The sequence below is a fragment of the Euleptes europaea genome, chromosome 7 (genome assembly GCF_029931775.1).
Source record: "Euleptes europaea isolate rEulEur1 chromosome 7, rEulEur1.hap1, whole genome shotgun sequence".
Taxonomy (NCBI): Eukaryota; Metazoa; Chordata; class Lepidosauria; order Squamata; family Sphaerodactylidae; genus Euleptes; species Euleptes europaea.
Window position 1 is genome coordinate 77,695,555 of NC_079318.1, and position 17,113 is coordinate 77,712,667.

Consider the following 17,113-nt stretch of genomic DNA (forward strand, 5'->3'; position numbering starts at 1 on the left):
TGCATCAGTTGGCTCACGTGCCGGATAAGAGCTCTCAAGGGGCTGCATCCGGCCCTCAGGCCTTATGTTTGACACCCCTGCTCTATAGTTCCTTTCTAGTTTTTTTTTTAAGAATAGCCCCATTTCTGATGCCTCAGGATTTGCTTGTATTGCCTATAGGGTTGGGCCAGCCTTGCAGAGACCCCTTGTGTTATCTCTAGCTGGCAGGGAAGAGGGCTACAAGGGAGGCGTATAATTCATATAGGGGGTCCCTATTTGTCAGCTTCAGCTATTTATTTACTTCATTTATGCCCCACCTTTCTCTCCAATGGGGACCAGTGGCTTACATCACTCTTCTCTCATGCATTTTACCCTCACAGCAACCCTGTGAGATAGGTTAGGCTGAGAGTTTGTGATTAGCCCAATGTCACCTAGCAAGCAATGGTGTGTCATCAGAGCTGGACTCCCCACCCCCTCCATGCTGTTACCAGCTCAAATCAGGGGTCCTGACTGTTTTTCCAAGCCCACCATGGCCCTATGCTCTTGCGATGAGCACCGCTTGTTTTAATTATTTAACTGGTTAACAAATAGGAAATTGGTTTTTAATGTTTTTAAGTTTTATTATATATTATGGTTTTTATATATTTTATGTGTTTGATAATTTTAGTCGTCCTGAGCCTGGCCTTGGCTGGGGATGGAAGGGGGGAGACAAATCAAATAATAAAATAAAAGTAATAAAGCTTCCATAGCAGAGTGAGGATACAAACCTAAGTTTCCCAGAGCCAATCCTCTAACCACTATACCATGCTGTCTGTCTGCTCATGGTTGTAAAGGGCCTGGAGGCAGCCAATCCTGTAGTGGTTTTTTTGGGGGGGGGGTTGTAACCCTGCTAGTTACATGCAGATGTGCTGTCAAGTTGCAACTTACTTATGGTGACCCCCTGCAAGGGGCCTTCAAGGCAAGTGAGAAGCAGTGGTGGTTTGCCATTGCCTTCCTCTGCGGAGCCTTCTTTGGTGGTCTCCCATACAAGCACTGACCTGCTTAGCTTCCAGGATCTGACAAGCGTGGGCTATACCATGCCGCCTTCCCTCCCAACCCTGCTAGTTAGGTCAGTATTAGTCCCATACTAGAGTATGAGAGCTAGTAACTCGCTGTTGGTCAAAGCAGAATTTGAACCCAGGTGTCTCAGATCGGAGATAAGCTCATGGTACAAAGGAGCCCAGCACCATGGCCTGAGTCTCAAAGACTTGTTTCCGACACTAGCTCTGAAAAGCCACAGCTGTAGAAGAGCCCATAGCACCAGAGGTGCTGTAACCAAGTACATCTCAGTCTCTCTGGTGCACATCAGTGTAGGGAAGCAGATCCCTGAGACAAAGGTCAGTGTGATGGGAGAGACATGTGATGTCCCCGTTTGCCATCCTCAGCCCCAGCTGACAGTTTCAAAGGGCCCAGGAGGCAGCTGAGATTATTCTTTGACAGGGTGCTGCTTTTTAAGAGCGCATGGGAGAGGGCACATTTGCCATCCAAGGTGTGTGAGATATTATGAGAGCTGACAGCCTCCTCCTGTGAGAGAGGAAGGAAGGAGGGAGAGTGTTTCAAAAGAGAACTGGGAGTTACAGTGCCCTGAGGGCACAGCAGGCTCTCTTATAATGAGTCCTGTGCTGTCCTCTTGTATCACAGGTACATCCCTAGCTCTGGTGGAGAAGCCTTTCTTGCTCCAATTCCCCCGTTAAAGGGAAGTCAGATGCTCAGCAACCCGCTAGGTGTTTGCATTTGAGGTTTCTGGAAATGTAGATATATTTTGGACAGAAGAAAGATATTCTGACACCTGAAATGGAGAGATTCTCCTGCCCCGCCACAAACACACGCCTTAAAATGGAGCACAATTCAGTGGGAAGTTTTCTTGCAGAAGCTTTAAAGGACTCAGGCTTTTGACCATCTCCTCTTAGACCTGATGTATGTGGGCTGAGTAATGCCGGATGTGCACTCTGCACTTGAGTAAAGGTACTCTTGTTCTTCGTTATTGATTCTCGTGTTCCACAGCTGTGCTCTTGCATTCGAATAAGGCTTTGTGGGAGCCTTGTGTCAGGGAAGGAGTGCTATGGTTATGCCACCTATGCCAAAAGGGGAGTGCGGTCCAGTGGTTATGGCAAGGAGCTTTTTTGCAAACAACTTTTCCGGCGAGTATAATTGCTACTACTCTTTCTGATCATTCTAATATTCTTGCACTATTTATTTATTTGTTTATTTATGTATGTTGTTTATATTCCACCATTCTCGCTGAGATTCAGAGTGCATTGAATAGTAAGGCAAATACAATCAACAAGATGGGACATCCAGTGGACAGACCCAGTTATTTTACCAATGCAACTTTCTGAACCATTAGGTTACAGTATAGTGCTATTACCTGTGCAAAAAGCCCTTTTAAATTCCATTTTGCATAGTTTGTGAAAAGCCACGAGAGTAGGAGCCTTCCTAACCACATCAGGCAGTCCATTCCATAAGGTGGGGCAACAACAGAGAGTGCACAAGTACAGGTGATTATTGATTTTGCCTTATTGCAGGGTGGCCCCTGCAGAAGGCCCTGCTGAGATGAGTGAAGCTATTCTAGTGGAGCATAGGGAGAGAGGCAATCCTGCAGATGTGAGGGACCCAGGCCAGGAAGGGCTTTGTATGTGACAGATAACACCTTGAATTAAGCCCAGTAACTGATGAGCAGCCAATGGAGTGACTGCAGAATGGGAGTGTTCTGCCTATTTCCTGATAATAACCTAGCTGCAATGTTCTCTCCTAACCGGAGTTTCTGAACGGACTTACAGACCTATGTAGAGTGCATTACAGGTCACAAGCAATGGATCATCTCATTTATGGTTTACCCAACTTGTTTGTCTTTCTTTTCTAGCTGCAGGGTAACAGTTCAGCACATAGAATCATAGAGTTGGAAGGGACCACTCAGGAGATGACTTTTATTACAGATAAAGTCTTTCTTATGCTGATTGTCCCGTTGCCTTAAACAGATATGTTTGCAAATGTCATTCAGTTTCCTCCCCCTTGTTCTAAAATCCCAGCCCAACTGCATTTCTTTTGTCTTACTAGGAATCTCTGCTCTTAGATTCAAATGTTATAATATGTAATCCACTTACTGAGTGACTGAAATTTTTTTTATCATACCTGTAGTCTTCCTTAGGTTCCACTGAGAAAGGGAGAAGCTGTGGCTCAGTGGCAGAGAAGTTCCCAGGTTCAATCCCTGGCATCTCCAGTTAAAAAGGACTAGGCAATAGGTGATGTGAAAGACCCTGGAGAGCGGCTGCCAGTGTAACACTGACCTGGATGGACCAATGGTCTGATTCAGTATAAGGCAGCTTCCGTATGTTCATGTACTATAAGTGAAAAATAAAATAAGAATAATTTTAGTCTCTTAAGCTGAAGGATGCACAATGAATATGCTTGAGCTAAGGCACAAGTCCTGTACTTATAGCCTCTGCCGTTTTTATGGGTGGTTCCCTGCTTTGAAGGCAGGGGTGTCCTTGGAGGAAAAGCGATGGCTATTTAAAGAGCGCCCCTCCCCATATTCTTGCTTCAAAGCAGGAAGATGGAGACAGCACAGGCAGTTCCTGCTGGTCCCTTTGAGATGTGCGTATTTGTGCAAAGCAGGCTCAAGGCAGTCCCCCCACCCTCGCTGCACTACACAGCCTGAGTGGTGTGGCCCAAAATCACTGGAATAAAGCTGAGTAGGATTCTGAGTAGACCTGCTTAGGATTTCTCTGTAAGTCTCCAACTTCCCCTGGCGACACACTTCCTTCCAGGTGGAGGATTACAAGGTTTGAACAGGGAGGTGCTTTCTATTTGCAAAGCTCACAGGAAGGATGGTGGGGCTGGGAGTGCAGCTGTCCAGCATCCAGCAGCAGCTGTGGAGTCCAGCAGCTGTGCGGAAGGAAGTGGTCCTGGCAGTGCGCCCGCTCGTCTGGGATGCATCAACTGCACAGCACAGGAACAGAAACACAAGAGGGCGTTGTCCACAACACCTTCAACATGAAAGGGTCCACAAACCAGCTGGGCATGCCCAAAGCAGAGCAAGAGGTTCTCCTATTTCACTGGTTCTTTTTCACAGTACTGCTGCCAGGTGGAAACGCTTTCACAAAAACAGACGCCACGAGACACTCTAATCGATCCCCTGCCCTTAGGCAGGATAGCCTAGCGTTTCTGACAGATGCCGGTCAAAGGTCTCCTTGAAAGCCTCTGAAAATCACCTCCCTAGACAGCTTGTTCTGTGGTTATTTTCATTTGGTTTAACCAAAAGGCAGAACTACATAGCATGCGTAATTTTGTTATTGTTTCCCCAGATGTTTCTGTTTTACAGATTGCGGCTGCAAGTGCTCTGATTTAGAGGAGAAGACTGATGGGGGGGGGGGAGCTTTTCTTCCATTATGCCTCTTTCCCACTGAAAATTGCCATGTGTTTACCCCCACAAAGAGGGACTCGTACATTGTCCCGAGCAGCTGCAATCTTGTACCACCACCACCACGGAACATAATCACAGAATTAGACATCATGTGCAGTCCTGCCTTGAGCATGCTTCCTTTTAGTTTACAACTGTTGCTTCATCTGTTCACGCAGCTCCTGGCCAGGGATTGTTGCTCTGGTGGTTGAAATGGCGGAGCTGCGATTCTGCCCCAGTTCATTTTGTGTGTCCAGCTCATTTTCTAAGCCTTAGTTGCTTTATTCTCTTAACATACCCACAAAATTGGTTGCTTTCTTTTTCCAGAGAGGGTATTGAGGCAGAAAGCAAGTCAGGGGTTAAACTGGGACTTGAACCCAGGTTTCCAAGATCCAGGTCTAGTACCTGCACCGCACTGGGTCCTTGATTGTGAGAACATTCCCATATTAATTTATCCAATACCAAAGCATTCTGCAGATAAGTACCTCCTAAACACTGAAAAAGATATGAGGGGAGAAACCTCTACCAGACCTTGATCTGATTGTAAGAAGGAATGTGTTAGAAGTCACCTTGCCATGATACTTCTTGAGAACATACCCCCTAGAAAGTGGAGTTCCAATCAGACCCATATTTTAGCAGGAGCAAACTTATTTCCTACCATTGTGTATGTGTGATGCCCCATGGTGAGAGGCATTGTAAGAATTGATTCCTTTCGTATGTAATCTTTACGACTGGCTTCTGCCTCAAGTGGAAAATCACAGTATCCCCCTAATTAATATAAGAAACAATAATGCTTTTAACCACATCTTGTTCATTTCAGTGGGGCTTATGTAGGAATCAGTTAAGCCAAAATCTGCCAGGTTTCCACTTGACTGCCACTTCTGATGGATCCAGATCTGCTGCCTGAGATAGCCACTTCTCCTTGCCTCTGCCTCTTGGTATCTCTCATAATCCCAGTCCACAAGAATCCCCACCCTGCACTGTGAATATGGAGTTCTTTTCCCACCTCCTTTTAAATCTTTTCTCAGTGTGGATTCAGACATGAACAGGTTTCTCCCAGTGTGCTTTTCCAGCCACTAGACATTGGCAACCAAGTTGAATCATGGATTTTTCCTCATAGCCCTCTTTGATACGGTTGGTTCTGCATGTACGGACTTCATGGTATCAAAATGCTCAGGCAGGTTTTCAAGCAGTCACAGCAGTGATCTGCACTGAATTCTGCACACCACATGAACACACAAGAAGCTGCCTAATACAGAATCAGATCATTGGTTCATCACAGTCAGTATTGTCTCCTCAGACTGGCAGTGGCTCTCCAGGGTCTCTGATAGAGATCTCTCACATTGCCCACTACTTGATCCTTTTAACTGGAGATGGTGGTATCATACTGGTATTCATGCTACCTTCCTCAGTATGTGGCAGTCAGGCCTGGAAATCATCACAACCACCATGAAGGTTGTGAGAGGAGGATCAACAGTGTGACGGGCTCCATAGCCACTGGACAGCACAGCCAGTGTTCATTATATGAGCTAGATTTTGGTAACTTGGCCTCTGAACAGGGGTTATAGCATCCGTCATGAATTGGCTTTGTCATATGAATTAGACCACCGGGGGGGGGGATCGAATGCATCCATAGCTTATTAAAAGTTGCCATTCTGGTTATGCAGACACAACCTTTGCAAAGCAATGGGACTCCTAGCTGTAACTGGCTACCTTCCCCTTCCCTTCTGCAGGCAATGGAAAGCAAGTTGCTGATTGGTGGGAGAAACATCATGGACCACACAAATGAGCAACAGAAGATGCTGGAGCTGAAGAGGCAGGAGATTGCAGAGCAGGTAAGTCTGGAAAGAAGCAGGGCCAGCACCTCCTTCTTGCTCCTCCCTACCCAGCCAGCCCCAAGGCAGATACTTCCCTTGCTAATTGATTCCAGCTGCAGCTGGTATCCACTTGGAAATGCAAGCAACCATTCCCTCCAGTCTGTTTTTAGGAAAGTGAAGCACTTTGTGAACGGCAAGCTAGGATGGGCAATCCTTAGGGTTGCCAGGTTCCTCTTCGCCACTGGTAAGGGTTTTTTGGGGTGGAGCCTGAGGAGGGTGGGGTTTGGGGAGGGGAGGGACTTCAATGCCATTGAGTCCAATTGCCAAAGCGGCAATTTTCTCCAGGTGAACTGATCTCTATTGGCTGGAGATCAGTTGTAATAGCAGGAGATCTCCAGCTACTACCTGGAGGTTGGCAACCCTAGCAGTCCCAGCACTCTGGCTGCTTGCAATTGTTGGGTTGCGCACATTGCCCTCTGCTGACTAAGCACGCTTTGTTCCTGTAATGCAGAAACGACGAGAGCGGGAGATGCAGCAGGAAATGCTCTTGCGGGATGAGGAGACCATGGAGCTCCGGGAGACATTTACCTCCTTGCAGCAAGAAGTGGAGATCAAAACCAAGAAACTGAAGAAGGTGAGAGAGCTGCAGGAATACAGGGAGGGGGGAACAGGAAAACGTTTGGTCATCCCAACATGAGAGAACTGCACCTGGTAACCCCAGTCCTATTTGTACTTTGCCACAGAATAATCTATCCATCAAGAATTTTTGTAAGATTAAGATATTGGGAATAGAGAGTTATTACCAATCCAACAGGTATCTATCAGTGAAGTCCTATGCAGAGATAAAGGTAAAGGTAGTCCCCTGTGCAAGCACCAAGTCATTACTGACTCATGGGTTGACACCACATCCCGACGTTTACTAGGCAGACTATGTTTATGGGGTGGTTTGCCATTGCCTTTCCCAGTCGTCTACACATTACCCCCAGCAAGCTGGTTACTCTAAGGTTCTTCCATCCTCAGTACCTGCCCTCAGCAAGTATTTCAGTGTATGATTTGTGGAATCACTCAGGGTCAGGCCACAAGCTGGTCCATCAAGAGTCACTGTGAGCCACAGACGAGGATTCTCTTTGGGCCTCTCTCACACCACTGAGACCAAACCCCACTATCATAGGAAAACAAATCAGCTGCTCGGCTGTTTAGCATGACAATGCTGAGTTGCCGTCTGGGGACACTTTGATCAATGCACAAAGCTCTTTTAAAGCAGGCAAGTGCCTAGGAGGATCCAACTCCTCCACTTGTTCTTGAGTGTGCAAGCACTTCGGAGTGATGGGGAGAAGAGAAAAAGGATTGGAGAGGGGGAAATATTGGCAAGTTGCTGGTACATTTGTAACTGCACACCAGAGGTGTATTGTCTGTCCCACAAGCCCCCTAGACTTTTGTTCCCCCGGTCTCCCCCTTTTAGTGGCTCTTTCCCTAGTTCAAGCAATCTGTTCTTGCCGTGATAGCTCTATGCCAAGCTCCAGGCTGTGAAGGCAGAAATCCAGGACCAACATGATGAATACATCCGAGTGCGACAGGATCTGGAAGAGGCACAGAATGAGCAGACACGAGAGCTGAAGCTCAAGTAGGTACCTTGTGGTGATGGGGTGTGACATGGTTAAGTGGCTGCCCAGTCTGGGGAAAGCCCATGCAAAGGCTGATGCTCCTGGCTCCTCTTGTTGTCAGTAGTCAGCAGGAAAGAGCAGAGCAAGAGCTACTCTACCTATATCTGATTGAGAAATTGCCCAAAGGAATTTTATAGGAACAGGTGGAAAACAGCAAGCTGTAGTGGTTAAGAGCGGTGGACTCTAATCTGGAGAACCGGGTTTGGTTCCCCGCTCCTCCACATGAGCGGCAGACGCTAATCTAGAGAACCAGGTTTGTTTCCCCACTCCTACACATGAAGCCTGCTGGGTGACCTTGGGCTGGTCACAGTTCTCTCAGAACTTTCTCAGCCCCACCTACCTCACAAGGTGTCTGTTGTGGGGAGGGGAAGAAAAGGCGATTGTAAGCCACTTTGATACTTCTTAAAAGTGGAGAAAAGTGGGGTATAAAAACCAACTCTTCTTCTATTGGTCCTTAGTGTCACCTGGCCCCTGTTGAGCTAGTAACCGCAATACCTCCTTCTGGCCATCTGTCATGGTGGTGTTAAAGTGCAGCAGAGAGTAGGCCAGCTGCTCCCTTCTCTGGCAAATAACTGCAACAGTACAGAGAATAAGACTGTGGGGTCCTGCTGTTAAAGTCTCCAGTCTGGGACGGCTGGTCCCCCACAGCACTTTACAGCCACATGAGATTGTTGGGTTGCATTCTGCCTTCTTTCCACAAGAGAGAGGAGGAGTGAACTTGCCCAATTCCCCTCTTCAGTGCCACCCCTGTCCCACATGGCTTTTTTATCTATGTGGGGGCCCCAATCCTTGGTATAGCCTTTTTGGTGGGGGGGGGGGGGCTGCTGAGAGGAGGGGAAGGCATGGAATAATTAGCTTCAGCCAATGGAAAGCTGGTAGGATCCAACCTGGTAAGCCGCTTTTATTCCATACAAGCAAATAAAACCATTAATATTGTAAGCCCTTGGTCCAAAAGAACCAGAAACCACAGCATAGACAATCAGGTCCAAAGAAGCTGGTCTTTACTGGTCAAATAGATTAACAGAGCATAATAGGAAGGGTGACAGCAATGAGGCCTGCTGGCCTAGGCTTGGTAATATAAAAGCATAGAAAAAAGCAGGAGATTACAAAACACAAACAGCGCTGTGATTCCCACAGCTTCAAACGGGTTTAGGAATTCATAACAGTCCTTGAGTCTGGGCAGTGGGAAATGAAACCAACTGAGATACAGGCCTGACAAGTATCTATTTTAATCATTTATAGCCTGCCATCTACGCTGGTGTTTGATCTTAAAGGCAGCTTGTTTTAAAATTATTTAAAATACAATCAAACAAATATCAATAACCACACTGTTGAAAATAAATATTAAATGAATATACAGAAGAATCCCATTTAAAACAGGTCAGAGACAAACAGGCAGATAGATATCAATTTATACCCCCCCTTTCTCCTCATGGGGACCCAAAGAGGCTAACACAGTTTTCCTGTCCTTCATTTTATCCTTACAACAACCCTGTGAGGTAGGTTAGGCTGAGAGAATATCACCCAGGTAATCCAAGGTCACACAGCAAGCTTTCATGGTAGAATGGGGATTTGAACCTGGGTCTCCCAGATCTTAATCTGACACTCTAATCACTATACCACACATATTTCCCAGAGGGAAGGATGTTATGTTTCCCCCTGGTGTCTAATACCTTTGGCCACCAATGAGATCATTCCTTAGCAATGAGGTAATGACTGAAAAACTTCTAACTCTGATAGATGATACCCTTCTCAAACAGGGGGATTTGGACTAGGGCCTCCTCTGTTGACCTGAGGGACAGTGACTATGAGGAATAGCGTTCCCTCAGAGTTTATTTTCATCTCTTCAATTTCACACTGGCAGCTAGTTTATACCAAGTTAAGGATCCTGATAGTACTCAATTGTTCCTCCTGACATCACAAGAAATATTTGTCACCTGAAACTGGTGAGGTAGAAACTGCTTCTGATACCACGCCATTTTGTGGAGCTATGGAAATAAACTCATGGTTTATTTCCTTCTGCCTTAAGCAATGAGCCCCCTCCTCCCACCCCTCTGCAATTCATTCCCAAATTTTCTCTCTGCTCCCTACTTGTAATACTGCTGTTTTACATCAGTGGTTTAGTGCTCAAAGCATGTGTCAAGTGCTGCACAGAATCCAGAATTGGAACATTTCCTGCCTTTAATCACTAGTGTAGATTTGATAGTTAAGGCAGGATATAGATAGGATTGTGTGTGTGTTAAGTGCTGTCAAGTTGCTTCCAGCTCATGGCGACCTTATGAATCAGTGTCCTCCAAAACGTCCTATTGTTAACTGCCTTGCTCAGGTCTTACGTTAAACTGAGGGCCTCTTTATAGAGTCAATCCATCTCATGCTGGGTCTTCCTCTTTTCCTGCCTGCTGCCTTCAACTTTTCCAGGCATTATTGTCTTTTCCATTGACTTTTGTCTTATCATAATATGACCAAACGACGATAGCCTCAGTTTAGTTGTTTTAGTTTCTAGGGAGAGTTCAGGCTAGATTTGATCTAGAACTCACTTATTTGTCTCTTTCATGGTACACGGTAAAACTCCATAAAACTCTCCTCCAACACCACATTTCAAAGGAATCAACTTTCTTCCTGTCAGCTTTCTTCATTGTCCAGCTTTCGTACCCATACATAGTAACAGGGAATACTATGGCATGCGTTAACAGGATAGGCAGGATTGGACCAAGATATATTGGTACCTGAAACAGAAAATCCAAACGTTGAATGGAGTATGATGTTCTAAAGCTCCTGTACTACAAGGCTTGTGCAGGTGAACTTTCAGTGGATCGTCACCCCTGGGCCACTCAGATCTTTGTCTCTGCCACCTTTAATGGTAACTCAAATCTACTGTGTGAGGGGAATCACCTTGCTTTGCCTCCTGGCAGGGCCGCTTCTGGATGTGGGAGGCTGATGTCAGGATGCCACAGTGACATGAGGTGAAGGGGCAGGGGAGAGTGAGTTGGAAACAAAGGGAGAAAATGAGGGCAGGAACTGGTGCTAGAGAAGTGGACCTGAAAGGAAAGATGTGGAGGAGGTGAGGGGGGCAGCTTGATTAACAGAAAAGGGGCGGCTACTCCAGGTAATGAGGCAAGCACAGAGGAGCAAGCTTCAGCCATGATACAGACAAGACACGATCAACCCACGTGAGCTCAACTCCTTGGGAGAGACGTTTCATGCTAAAACTGATAATGGACTTGTTAGCCTTGTGTGGACTATTAAATGGGCGACACGTTTCAGAATGAATAAGAAAATAAACGCAATGCCACTTCTTTGTCTTCATTTCCCCCCCAAGCTGTGCCTTCCGTCCACCTTCCCTCCCCAGTCACGTGTGGGTCACGTCTGTTTAGGGTCCCAAATGGCACATTTTGCCATGGTAGCCTTCCTCCACCTGACTCTACCCCTTCCATGTTCAGGTACCTCATAATTGAAAACTTCATACCCCCTGAGGAGAAGAACAAGATAATGAACCGCCTCTACTTCGACTGCGAGGAGGACCAGTGGAAATTCCAGCCCTTGGTGCTGACTGGAGGAGGGTGAGTCTTTGACTTCTTTTTCTTTTTGGAGGGCCTGCTGTCTTCATGGCTCTTTACTTGGAAGACATGGCAGCTAAGCAGGTTTCAAACTGTTTTAAAATGATACTGTAGAAAACCTAAGCTACCTCTGAGGGCAGCCAAGGTAGTAGGGGAACAAATCCCCTCTTCTCAGCACTCTTTGGTCTGTGTTAACTAGAAAAAAATGTGTGCAAAAAATTGACTGCAAATTACCTGCTGATGAGGCAGGTAATACAAAACCCCTGAGCAACAAAAGAAGATGAGAACAGTCAAAAGAAGGGCTAAATTTATAGAGTCTGGGGAGCGAGCTAGAGGGAAATTACCTCCAGCTCAGACACAGGAAGGCAGGCAGAGGTGCCTGGCACGTGAAGCTATAGATCCTACTTTTATTGTTGTTACTTTTATTGTTGTTGCATTTCATTTTTGGAAAACAAATCTGTCCTTCACAACAGGTGCAGCAGCATCAGTGGCAGTGGGAACACCCAGATGAAGAAGCGGCCAACCTCTGCAGTGGGCTATAAGAGGCCTATCAGCCAATACGCTCGCCTAGCCATGTCAGTGGGCTCCCATCCTCGGTACCGGGTGAGCCAAAAAGACTTGGGAAAACAAGTGGAGAAAAAGGATCTGAGGGAGGGAAGGGGTGTCCAACAGAATCAGCTTTACACAGTGCAAGGCAAACCCTTTCCCCAAATACGCCTTCTCCCATTTTGAATGACACATACAAGTCAGGCAATACAGAAAGATCTGTCAGTCTCAAATTTGCAGAAGGTTTTGTTTATTCAGATCCATGACTAGGGTCACCCTATCCCAAATCAGCAGGTGAATTAAATATTTATAAATAATATACACAAAGATCTTTATTAACCCATCCTACTAAATTTGAAGATACTTTAGGTGCCCCTTTCTCAATACATGTTTGTGTATGTATTGAATTATCTGCTCCAACTGTAGGTCAAGCTGGTCTCTCATTCTTGTCTGTATTTTTCCATCCTATCTCCTTTTCCCACAGGCTGAGAACATCATGTTTCTGGAACTAGATGTCTCCCCGCCAGCTGTATTTGAGTTTGAGATCACACAGGACCAAAGCGAACACGATCCACGAGCATTGCACCTGGAGAGGCTTATGCGCCTGGATAGCCTCTTAGAACGGCCTGCTGCATCCCGAGTGCGGAAGTCACGGTCTTGGTGAGTGGGCAAAGACATGTTTTAGGGCTGACAGAGAAGAGCTTACAATGTGGTCATCCACACAGTCAGAAAGCCAAGCACATGGGCGGGTATTTTCTCCTCAGGCCCCAGGTCCTAGCACTGGTGGTGATGTCTCCCAAATATGACACATTTTGTAGGGTAGATAGCAGGGTGAGGGGTGGGTAGTGCAGCAGGGTGAGGAGTGCATACAGACCTAAGCAGTGCTGCTGACAGAGACTGCAGTAAAACTAGTGGTTGCAGTCACCAACAAAAGGCTCAAGACTTTGATTTTACCAGATCCGGAAGGGGTGGCATCATGTACTACATGTACAAGTTGGTGCCCATGAGAAATCATAGGGGGAATAATAATAGCCTCACATTCTCCTATAAACTGTCATAGTATTGTGGAGGCAGATCTCATCTCCCTCGGTTTCCCCCCTCTTGGTGCGTGCTCAACTCTATCTTGTCTGTGGGCAGCCTGGATCACCCACTTTACCATGCAATTTAGACAGAGTTACACTCTATTGGATTCAGTGGAATTAAAGAAGGTGCAACTTTGCTTAAGACTGTAGTGTTAGGTTGCAATAAGGACCTTTTGCTGGCAGTAAGCTCCACTGCATATCATGGTAAAACTGGTAAGGTTTGCTTCCTCAGTGAATGCCGTTCACTGTCTACGTTACTACCTGATATAGTCATAAACAAATAATAATGAAATAATGATTTAGCCAATCTGAAAAACAGGCCAAGAGCCCTTTGCGTTTCAAGATGTTCTGCAAAAACAGCAGGCAACCATGGACTAAATTTAGCTATGATAAGGCCTTTCAGGCTGCCCAATACATTTGGGAAAATAACAAGAATGAATGGACATTTCCACCATGTTCTGCCTCTGAAGTTCTGTGTGGCATCTGGGGAGAAAGGTTAATGAGTCACACCTGAATGGGATCATTGGACTCTTCTGTGTCGGGATTCTTGTTTAGGAACAAATAGCTTCAACAATGTAAGGTTTTATATGAGAGTGGGGAGGGGGAGAGGAAAATCAGAGACCATTATTTCATTCTCTTTTATCCTCTTCCCAGGTGCCAGAGTCCTCGTTCCCTGCCATCCTCAGCGACACACGTATCCCTTGCCTCCAGCTCACAGAAACCCTCCACAACAATGGCTCACAAGTAACACCCCTCTGCCCTTCCTTCGCACAGGGAGGACTGCGCTCCTTCTCCCGCCTCTGGCTGCGCCCAAGAACATGTGGCCCAGGGACGGGCTTCCCCTGCACTAACTGTTCTTTGTCTTTAGCTACTTCTTGTGTGTTTGCGTGTCTGTAAGAGATGACGGCTTCCCTGGGGTCCACGTCCCCACCCTCTCTGGATCTGTCATTCTATTTATTTAACATATTTATTTATGGTGTGTCTTTGTGACGACGCGGGGTTCCAGACTGAGCAGCATCTTCAGTTAGCGGGGAGCACAGGGCCGACTGTTCTCCTGCCGATGTTGGAGTGGCTGCACAACGCACAATGTCCCTAGAAGAAGACTGTTGCTTTTTCATCTCTCCATTGATGCTCCATTGAGCCCCCTATGGCAAATGGAGGAAGCCGAACAATCTGCACTTAGCTCCAGTAGCAGTGTAGAGCTCCCTCTGTGTTGTTCAGGATTCGAGGAGTCGTGGTCTGCTTTGTTGTATCCACTATGTAGTTGGGCAGGACTTGGTGACAGGAATATGATCACATCAACCATAGAAACTCCTTTTGTTCTTGCAAGAAGAGTATTGGTCGCATCTTCACTTTCTGTTCACCACTGTCATTCACAGAGTTGGCTCCATGATGTACAGAAATGGACTGGGCGTGGATTATGCAAGCAGAGTTTTGAGAGGGTAACCAAAACATCCTTATGACTCTTCGGCACCTTCTCACACCCACTTCAGACAAACAGCCTTTTCCATCCACCCAGATATTTAAAACCAACTTGGTCATGGTCTCATGCATCTGTTCTCTTGAAACAGAAATCCTCTATATTCTTAATGGGGAAGAAACTATCTGTACATAAAAATCCAACCAGGCATGTAGGAATTTCCTAGCAGAGTGGAAGGAAACCCAGAACTCATTGATCACCTGCAGCTGAAGATCAAACCCAATGAGATGCTGGGAGTTCCATCAAAGGTAACTCCTAGGATTTTTTTTTCTTTTAAAAAGCTGGCATGCAGGTTTCCAACGTGTATCCAGGACTGCAGTACAGCAGGAAGGTATTAAGCCTTTTCCCTTCCATCATTTTCCCCATCTGAAACAGCTTAATGGGACTGCAAATTATCCTACTGGACAAACATAACAGAATCTGATACAGGTATGTTTGCACCAAAGGGACAAATAGCAACCCCACAGCGTGGTTTTGGGTAGGGAAAATGGTGAAGGGGACATGTGAACACAGGAAGCTGCCTAATACTGAATCAGACCCTTGGTCCATCAAAGTCAGTATAGTCTACTCAGACTGGCAGCAGCTCTCCAGGATCTCAGACAGGGGTTTTCACATCACCTACTACCTTATCCTTTCAACTGGAGATGCCAGAGATTGAACCTGGGACCTTCTGCATGTCAAACAGATGCTCTAGCACTGTCCCACAGCCAGTCCCAAGTCAAGGCTTAACCCCTCATCCAATCCCAATCTTAATTGGGGTCCCACATGCCAGCTATTTAAAGGGGGACCTCTGCATATGCCATACATGGAATTCCCAGATCCCTGTGTAATTTTCCCCTAAGACAGACCAATTTTGTTCAGTACTCTGAGGGAAAAGTGGAGAAACTAGGAAGAGTGAGGTAGAATATTCTACTCTAAAACATCCTAAACTGCTCTGTGTACCCATGGGTATGCTTCCTTTGCACTTGGGCCTCTAGGTTGCTGTAGGTTTCTGCTGAACATGGACCATCTAGAGGAAATAACTTATAGAATCATAGAGTTGGAAGGGACCACCAGGGCCATCAAGTCCAACCCCCTGCACAATGCAGGAAATTCACAACTACCTCCCCCCCCCACACACACACACCCCTAGTGACCAGAAGATGGCCAAGATGCCCTCCCTCTCATCATCTGCCTAAGGTCACAGAATCAACATTGCTGACAGATGGCCATCTAACCTCTTCTTAAAAACCTCCAGGGAAGGAGAGCTTACCACCTCTCGAAGAAGCCTGTTCCACTGAGGAACTGCTCTAACTGTTAGAAAATTCTTCCTAATGTCTAGACGGAAACTCTTTTGATTTAATTTCAACCCGTTGGTTCTGGTCCGACCTTCTTGGGCAACAGAAAACAACTCGGCACCCTCCTCTATATGACAGTCCTTCAAGTACTTGAACATGATTATCATATCCCCTCTCAGTCTTCTCCTCTTCCGGCTAAACATACCCAGCTCCTTCAACCTTTCCTCATAGGACTTGGTCTCCAGACCCCTCACCATCTTTGTTGCCCTCCTCTGGACACGTTCCAGCTTGTCTACATCTTTTTAAAATTGTGGTGCCCAAAACTGAACACAGTACTCTAGTTGAGGTCTAATCAGAGCGGAGTAAAGCGATACCATCACTTCACGTGATCTGGACACTATACTTCTGCTGATGCAGCCCAAGACTGCATTTGCTTTTTAGTTACCGCATCACACTGCTGACTCATGTTCAGTGTTTGGTCTACTAAGATCTCAAGATCCTTTTCACACACACTACTGCTCAAACAAGTCTCCCCCATCCTATAATTATGCATTAATTACAAGTCCATAATCACCTAGAATCCAGCTGGGGGTAACTGCAGCTATTTCTAGCACAGAGTTACTCAAGTTGCAAGATACGGCTACTGCTTTTGCCATGAACTTGCTTCTTGTAGTAGCTGCTAACTGTTCAGTCCCAGGCAGCTACCCTGTTTCTGTGGGAAGCGACACACATAAACATACATAAACCCCATCCAAGGCTTGCCATTAGCAGCCACCATGAGCATCAGAGAATAACACAGGAGCAACGGTGACATGAGGAGAGGTGGGCCTGATGTGGCTGGACTTGTTTAGAGATGGGAAGAGAGAAAGCACAGAGACCTCCATGGCCCAAAATGGACCTCCAGTGCCTAATGCAGCTTCTGTTGTAGATGGGGCTCTTTTACTTTCTGAGGACGTGAAGGAAAAGAGATGCCCAGTGACAACTGGACTTGAGCTGGCATTGAGCTGGGCATGCCCCAGAGTGATAGCAGAGATCAGCCTATCTGAACACAGATAGGCTGATACTGGGTGTGATACTGGGGTGGGTGGGTGCTATGTCCTCTTTTCTAGGCCAAGCTATCAATAATTCTAAGCAAACCACACTTTCCATTTTCCTGTTGCTTAGCCATTGCTGGTATATTCCTTCCCATGGATTCTGTGGACATTTCAGCTTGTATTGACACTCAGGGTGTACTCAAGATGGATTACGGTATTAGCCTTTTTCTTTAATTACC

At 46.3% G+C, this 17,113-nt stretch overlaps 1 protein-coding gene across 1 annotated transcript in view; it reads left to right on the plus strand.

Moving 5' to 3' along the window:
• KIF3C (kinesin family member 3C) overlaps positions 1-14,196 on the plus strand; it is a 50,611-nt gene extending 36,415 nt beyond the window's left edge. Inside the window, exons 2-8 of the mRNA XM_056852384.1 lie at positions 6,151-6,252; positions 6,746-6,868; positions 7,740-7,858; positions 11,339-11,458; positions 11,929-12,058; positions 12,486-12,661; positions 13,738-14,196. Of these exons, the coding sequence (XP_056708362.1) occupies positions 6,151-6,252; positions 6,746-6,868; positions 7,740-7,858; positions 11,339-11,458; positions 11,929-12,058; positions 12,486-12,661; positions 13,738-13,831 (864 nt within the window). The 3' untranslated portion in view covers positions 13,832-14,196. The remainder of the gene's footprint in view (positions 1-6,150; positions 6,253-6,745; positions 6,869-7,739; positions 7,859-11,338; positions 11,459-11,928; positions 12,059-12,485; positions 12,662-13,737) is intronic.
• The last annotated feature ends 2,917 nt before the right edge of the window (positions 14,197-17,113 follow it).